General features: G+C 31.2%; 1 protein-coding gene across 3 annotated transcripts in view; it reads left to right on the plus strand.

The window, feature by feature from the left end:
• LOC132745816 (probable serine racemase) overlaps positions 1-7,184 on the plus strand; it is a 28,863-nt gene extending 21,679 nt beyond the window's left edge. For 2 of the 3 annotated variants that reach the window (XM_060734798.1, XM_060734799.1), the window contains exons 6-10: positions 62-188; positions 1,397-1,447; positions 1,833-1,960; positions 3,428-3,478; positions 4,008-6,695. In XM_060734798.1, the coding sequence (XP_060590781.1) occupies positions 62-188; positions 1,397-1,447; positions 1,833-1,960; positions 3,428-3,478; positions 4,008-4,145 (495 nt within the window). In that variant the 3' untranslated portion in view covers positions 4,146-6,695. Of the gene's footprint in view, positions 1-61; positions 189-1,396; positions 1,448-1,832; positions 1,961-3,427; positions 3,479-4,007 lie in introns of all 3 variants that reach the window. The other variant, XM_060734800.1, reaches the window with a different exon arrangement.
• Positions 7,185-8,392: the final 1,208 nt, after the last annotated feature.

The raw sequence follows: 8,392 nt of genomic DNA on the forward strand, positions 1-8,392 counted from the left end.
CAGGGATTTCTTTTTTATTATTTAAAAACAACTTACTGCTTTTTGATACTTTATATTTCAGGGGAGTATCGCATTAGAGTTTTTAGAAGACGTTCCTAATCTTGATGCTATTCTCATACCGGCTAGTAAAGGTGGCATGACCGCTGGCATCGCGATCGCAGCCAAGGCTATTAAACCAAGCATTAAAAGTAATCATCACCATTATCAGCATTGTAAATAACAACAACCACATCGGACAACATAAGTTCTTCATATATGATTGTCATTATTATCATTATCAAATTAAGAAATGAAGAAGTTCATGTATTTTCTTTCGATGAATTAAACTTTTTAAAGCATTTGTCAAGTGCAGCATGGCAGCTGTTTTAATAGTTAACGTTCACGGTGCCTATACCACTTGACATTTTATGATCTGCATGCGCCGAAACCGATAAAAAAAGTCGGTCGTGTTAAGATTTTATTTAATTTCTTTCTTAAAAATGCATTGATTATAATAAGTTAAATTGAAAAGCCTGCTCATTCAAGTCAATAACCTATACTTAAAGTGACATAATGCTCATTTGTCGTTGTTGGTTGAGCGGAATTAGCTATTTTAAAGGTTGACTTTTTAATTGTGATTGACCAATAATTGATAATGTAAAATGTATCAAAATGACCTACATGTAAAAAGACTGTCCCACTCTTTTTATCATTTGAAATCACTTATACATAACAAATGATATTTATAAAAATGTCCATGTATCAAGCGTGCTATTGATAAAATTTTGTAAAGCAAAATATCTTGTTGAAAATAATTATCACTAAAGGTAAAATTATTTTGATTTTTATCTGTAGTCTTACTATTTACAATTTGGTGGGCATAAGGTCACTTTAAAATGTTTTGTTTTTATTTATTTGTGTCAGAAAACAGTATTTTTTCCACTCAGTAAAGTGAAACAACTTGTTTAGATAATCATATATTCAGACTGCTTCACTTGTAAACAATTTTATGAATAACTCACTTGATTGAGCTGGCTCTACACATAATCCCATATAAATGATGAAGTTTTAAAGAGGCATTTTATGAAAATAAATACTTGACCAATTTGACTATTGGTTTTCTGCTATCTCACCCCACATCATAAAAAGTCATGTGATAAAGGCATCGTGATGTTGACGTACCTCGTATCAGTAATGTTATAATTTTGTCTGCTATTCTCAGCTGTTTGATGATATTTTCATTTCTTTCGAAGGTTTTCAAATATCCAACTTCTTATAATGAACATCTGTACACGTACTGATCACAGTAGTGGTAAATAAAACATTGTTTATAGTGGCTTAAAATTCTCACTTCTGTTATAAATATATATTTAATTAAACAATTATATGCCTAATGTCAGTTTAATTTCTTTAACAGTTTTTGTTGTCGAACCAGATGGAAAAGAACTCGAAAAATGTTTGAGAGCAGGTAATGCACTAAGAATATTTCATAACATAAAGCAACGACGTCACTATCTTTCTCTGTGCCTTGCATTGAAAGCTCTTTAACGAAAGACCATTGAATATTTATATTAAGCCAAGTTTCGTTATTATCTTGATTGTCATTTTCTTAAAACTATAGATTAGATACACCCAGAAATAAATAAACTTTATCTAACACTGCACGTCTAATGAGCGTAATTATAGTTCTGATGTCCAAATACATTTTTCAGTAATCTTAAATATCCAACAGATTTAAATATTTTAAAACATGATATTATTGGAAGTGCGATCCGTAAACGTTAGTCTTTCTTGGTGATTTTTACGCAAAGATTTTAACCATATACAATGTAGTTAAGTTTATTCACAATTAGGTACGAGGCTCTGGCCCAATCCTCCGTGTTTTGTGAACACTCTTGCCGAAGGGATAAAAATACAACAACTTGGACACTTGACCTGGCCGATCATACTTGGTCTTGCCGAGAAAGAGGTCTTCACAGCGGTAAATTCTCTAACAGTTTGAAGCCATGATGATTATTCCGAAGGCGTGTGGTTTTTAAAGCACCTGTCTTAAAGATTTGTATTTTGTACTATTATCTAATGTGAGGAAAGTATCCAGTAAAGGGACAGAAGGTTACTCCTCTGAACATTGGTTAAAACGTTCACTGGAATAACGGAAATAAATTCAATAAGTTGCTAAAGAAGTAAGTGTAACGGAAGGTCAGTGGTACGATTAACTCGCTTGCCATCATGTATGGATGAGGATGTAATGTCTAATTTCCCTTTTGAAAACTTATCACTAGAGCACACCGGTGTTGGTTTGATAGTCTTGCAATATATTACATTTATGATTATGAAGATGTGATCTTTTGTCTTATTTTTGTTTACCAGAAAATATCTAAATAAGTTAACCACAACAAATACAGTTGATAATAATAAAAGCAATATAAATATTTATAATAAATAAAACACCTGTCTGTGCACCATCTACAGTGCTGAAAAGTTACTAAAAGCAAAAAAAAAAAAAAAAAGGAAATGGAGCATAATTTTGCAAAAACGCAGATGTAGTATATACATGTTCCTTTAAGTGAATTGCTATGAAAAAATCAACTTTTTTACTTGTTTATTTAAACAGAAATAAGGAAAATGGCCTTCATTATTATCTTCCGCAAAAACTTGTCTTTCAGGACTATCTGACCCTTAGAAAATGAATTTCAAATTTTATATTAAACAAGTATTCAAGGTTTATTGTGAATACCTTTGATATTTCTCTTTATAAAATGTTTATCTTGATTTTAAAGGTTATTAAATAAATTCAAAGTAAAAAAGGCTAAACTTTGCAAAAAATGAAATTTGATATTTACTGCCCCACCGTAAGGGTGACATATTATGATAGTGAATATATATTAAAACATGGGTATAATTTAGCATAACATTTTTAAAAAAACCGACATCAACGTCAACGTAAAAGCGAGGGTCAATAATTCTACTTTTGTTATACCTATGCTTAGGTATTTTTTGTGCAAACTTTAGTTTGACACTGTTGTGCGTATGTCTCTGTGCGATTCTGTTGTATCTATACCATGTATACAGAATAATCTTGTCTAGCACAGAACATCACCGTGTGTATATTCAATACTTCTAGTATGAAGAAGAAATCCCTACACCCAAATCAAATGGAAATGAAGAAAGATTAAATCTGCCTTTTTCATGAAACAAAAATATAAATAAAATCGATTTGTTATTTGAATTATGATCTTATTACTAACATTGCCTTTCAAATATGAGAGAAAGTTATTATTTAAAGAAGTAATGCTTAATTTCATTTTTTTTAAATTATCTGAAACAAATATCATAATATATTGTTATCAAATATAATTTGACATGTAAATACATATTGCTGATAACTTAAGAATTTGTTTCCTTGAATGTATCATGTTCTTAAATCATAAATAATTATTTTTTACAGACAAATGATGATATAATCAAGGGAATGAAGTTTGTCTTTGAGAGAATGAAGGTATTCCTTTTGTGTTTTCTTTTTGCGTATGCTGTTTTAACTAAATAAATCATTCCTTATAATGCACTTTTTATTTGTTTCCATCTAAGACAACTGCAAAGTTTAATTAAAAAGAAAGCTTAAAGAGCGCCAAAATTAATAATCTGAAAATGATGTTTTAATAATTAAAAGGTGTCAAACTCAGGGAAGTTTGTAATTTACTCTTAATCTTCTTCAGTTCTGAAGCAATTATTCTTCTAAATGTTAACAAAGTTAATTCATGATATTGATAAAATTAAATAAATCAGGCACATGCTACTGGATGAGAAATTCCTGAAAGCTATTATATTAATAACGGACCAAAATCTTTTATCAGCTAGGCAACCCACGTCTAATTTGCTACATACCGGTGACTCAAGAAAGGATCCGGGAGACAATACCGCTCATTTAATATAACTCTTTCTTTTGTATTACTGTCTTATAATTAAATGTTTCCAAGTTTTGATTTTTGAAGAATGTAAGGCTTTTTACCATTTATTTTTACTTTCAGGTTGTTATTGAAGGTGCATCAGGTGCAGCGATTGCTGCTGCTATGTCGACAAGGCTCCGGGAAATGAGTTCAGACCTGGAGAATGTCGGTGTGATACTCTGCGGAGGAAATGTCGATCTCGATAACTTACCTTGGTAAAACATGGTTTAAAACAGTGAATATGTCCCTTGCAAAAAAAATAAGAAAAGACCTTATTAAGACAACACTGACCACAATTTATATTAAATCACTTCAATATACATTCCATTGCGTGAGTCAAAATGTATCAAGATTCTCCGAATACAATAAAAATCCTTAAAGATTACCAAATTGTATCAAAATTCATTTTCCTATTTATATAAAAAAAACTATCAATACTATTCATTATAAACACGCATTTATATTAAGAAATTAATATATATCAAGATGTCTTCCTGTTAACAATACAATTACAATATCCTTCATTCAACGTTCTCAATTTTTGTATTACTACCAATTTCCCTGCGTTGCGACTGACGGTTAAAATAGAGATACAAACCTGGTGAAGTTGTTCAAAACTTGTTCAGCAACCATTATAACAAATCCATAATGACTTAAATTGTTTATAAGAAAATCCCCCCAACTTTTGTCTCCTATGAACATGCCGTCAAATATACGCCATAATTAATTTGTTATCATGTTGCTGAACAATTTTTGAACAGTTTTTTCAGGTTAATATCATTCGGTATTGACCGTCAGCGAATAACGATATTGTGAATTCGTCATACATGCTCTGACGGATATAAGAAATAATGACAAAACCAACATAATGGGTTTACGACCAGCATGGATCCAGATCAGCCTGCGCATCTGCGCAGACTGATTAGGATCCATGCTGTTCGCTTCAGTTTCTTTACTTGTTATAGGGTCTTTCAGCGAACATCAGACTGCGCGGATGCGCAGCTGGTCTGGATCCATGCTGGTGCAAACCCATTATGTTGGTTTTGTTGTGACGCGGTTCATATGACCTGAATGAGATTATTATGGCCCAAGGCTTTAGCTTCCGTCAGGAACTTGTATAACTTATGATACGTACATTGTACATTCAACATTCACCTATAAACTATAAAATGCATCAACATTCTAAAATATACGCCAGAATTTTTAATATGTTTAATGATATTTAAACTATAGCATATGTTTTGTAATAAAGGTATTGGAATCATTATCATATTTTATATCATAACGTTTTAGATATTTTTGTTTTCATAAATTTTTATTAATATCAAGAAGTCTATTAAAAGTTTTATTTATTTTTATCCATATCAGACTATTTTGTAGATATTTTAAAACATTTAATCTAAATCTTTTTAAATGAACCTTGATTATCAACACGAATTTCTGAAAGGTTAGTCACCGCACTCATGCAATCCCAGAAGTTTTTATATTAACATGCAGTTTTTGTCATTTTTTGTAAATTTGATTACTCATTAGACATATTTATCATAGATCCTAACAATATGCAAATGAGCCGTTTCTCGTGAAATGTATTCCTACGCTATTATGTGTTCACAAATGTAAGGTTTTAAAAGGACTCCACTGAGGTGAAAAACATTTTTGCTTACAAATAAACTATTATTACATATGGTAACATAGTAAATCGATCTTCCTATGCTTGAAAATAATAATTTCGTTAGGAACATGCTTATTTTAATGAAATATTTGTTTTGATTATATGTTTTATAGCACACATGCATAAAGAGAAGTTAAGTAATCTCACTTATTTATACAACAACATTGTATTAAAAATTTGTTAGTCTATTATCTATACATACAAGTTCAACAAAAGGATGGAGTTCGTGAGACTGATTTGAAAGTATACACACAAACAGACAGATATAATTTTTGATATTTGTTTTTATTCATTCCTTGTTGCTTTATAGCGCTTACATTTTGTAAAAATCTCAGAATTGATAAATTGTTCTAATATGTTATCGTTTATCGTTTTATTCCTCATATACATAAAATGGAAATAATGATAAAAAAACAATTGCAGCGTTCTTTGAGATTTTATTTATTCTCCGATCTTGTATAACGTACGTTTGTGCGCCATAATTTGATTTTATTTCATACTTGCGTAAAGAAAAAATGTAGCACAAGCAGCGTTTATAAACCGATTTATTTGTAGATATTTTACAAGGCAAGGAATGCAATATGTGCTCGGTATATTCCAAGCAGACATGGCACAGACATTTCTGTACAAAAAAAGATCGATGGACGAGATAGCCTTGTTTTTAAATGAAGTTGAATGAAATGGGGTTCCGTTTCAATACTAGTTCGCAGGAATGTGTATTGTTTTAAACATTTAACATTGTGTACATGTGTCTTTGTTCATGTATGTATATTCGTGATGGATTTTTTATTGACTGATTTTTAGAAAGGTTTGATATGTGACTGTACAAAAAAACCCAACTCTTTTTGAGCGTGTCAACAGTTTATATGAACATTTATGTAAACCTTCTCGGTAAGTTTTACAGGAAAAGCAATAGGGGCGAGGTTGTGGGACAGAGACGTGGCAAATGTTTTCTGTAACACATTTTTTCTTTGTTTAAAGGACAAATCAAGAGCAATCCAAGAGGATTTTTTAGTGAGAACTATTATCTTCACTTCATTTTAAAAGGATTTAGAAACTGGATATAAGCGAGACTTTTTTTGTATTCACGAAGTTGTTCTCGTGAATACCGATCAATCAACACGTTTACATGGTAGTTAGCGAACTGATAGCACCCATAACCGAAAACACGGAAATACAAAGTAGTTGTCTGGAACACATTTTTACATGTATACAATGAAAAAGCTTTTGGAATCAACTGAATGTATTAGTAATGAAAAGGTTTTAAGTAACTTTAATAATGATAGCACAAAACACGCACACAGGCAAGAAACTGTGCTGTTCTATATTTTAACCATATCGACCAAGGAAAATCAATTCATCAAATTAATGTTTAGGTACTGTAATTACAGAAATGTAATGAAATAAACCCATTTGAAACAATGGAAATGGATATAGGTCTTCGTTGATTTGCAAATCAATAACCATTTAAGTCAGGCTAAATATCTCACGGCTGGATTTTCAACGCATCAACGTTTTGATTACGATATCTTATTGTAGGGATCTTTTAACTGTTAAATAGCCATATTGTTAAAGAAGACTTCTAGCGGATAGTGGACGATTTTCTCGGACAAGTTTATTTTACAGCGTATTTGTTCAACATGGCGACAGGTTTTTTAAGTGTCCTGCTGGGCTCCTTCTCGGTGGTCTTGTGTTGCTGGATTGTGTTGAGCTGATGCGTTATTTGAATACCGCCCTTGCTTGTTGATCATGTTTTTCATTTTTTAACTTGAAGTGCTTGTTTATTACTTGGTGTTTTTCCATTTGGTTTAATCTAGGACAAAGCATGAACGGAAATAGCAACTGGAGATTACCGCCGCGTTACTTTCTTTCCATGTCAGGTGTATGCGTTGCCACTTTCTCTTGTTTATCGTTAACAACGTGTATCTTTTTGTACCCTTTTGTCCGTAAAGACGGTTTAAATAAGTAATAGAGAGTAGATCGGAATACGAGGCTTTCTGTTTGTACTGTGTTTGAACGAGGGGCTGAATTTCGTATCTGAGGCAAAAGTAAAAACACTTTCCCTGTCGACACAATATGAAGCTTCTGAGTAAGTAAAACCAACGCAAACAATAAAAATGAACATTTTGTTAAACCGTTGTTGACATTTGTTTAGATCCTATTCATTATCACATCAATTCATATACATAAATACCATATCAAACATGAATATATATTTTCCCTGATGATCATAAGAGAAACCGGGGTATGAAAATAATTAAATAAGCTAACTCATGTACTGTGTTTTTTGTTTTATTTATATGTTACTTTTTCCGGCACTTATTTTTCCTTTTCTGTATGAAAAGTGTCACTAAGGGAGATAAATCCACAACACATTTCATCACAGTGTTTACACACTGCCGATTTACCTCCCTTATTTATACATAGTACATGTACATCTACATATCTATTTCAGCATACCTCCTGATACATGCTTATTTTCATGAAAAAGCTACATCAAATTGAATTAGAAAGTAGAATATTGTCAATGTGAACAATGAAAGTAATTATCACATTGCAAACGGCACTTAAAATCTACCATAAAATGGGCCAGAATATGAAAAAATAGACCTTAACATGAATATTATTTCTTGTATTTTTAATAGTTTTGCTTTTCTTTATGCTTCCAGATTAATCAAAATATTTTAAGATAAAACTTAAAAAAATGTATTCAGATTTTAAGGAATGTAAAAAGATTCAAGATTCAAGTAATTATGTAATGTGCACTGCGATTAATGACTGAATGTGGTATTTA

Source organism: Ruditapes philippinarum, unplaced genomic scaffold, assembly GCF_026571515.1.
Source record: "Ruditapes philippinarum isolate M1 unplaced genomic scaffold, ASM2657151v2 ctg3551_1_1_1_1, whole genome shotgun sequence".
In the NCBI taxonomy this organism is placed as follows: Eukaryota; Metazoa; Mollusca; class Bivalvia; order Venerida; family Veneridae; genus Ruditapes; species Ruditapes philippinarum.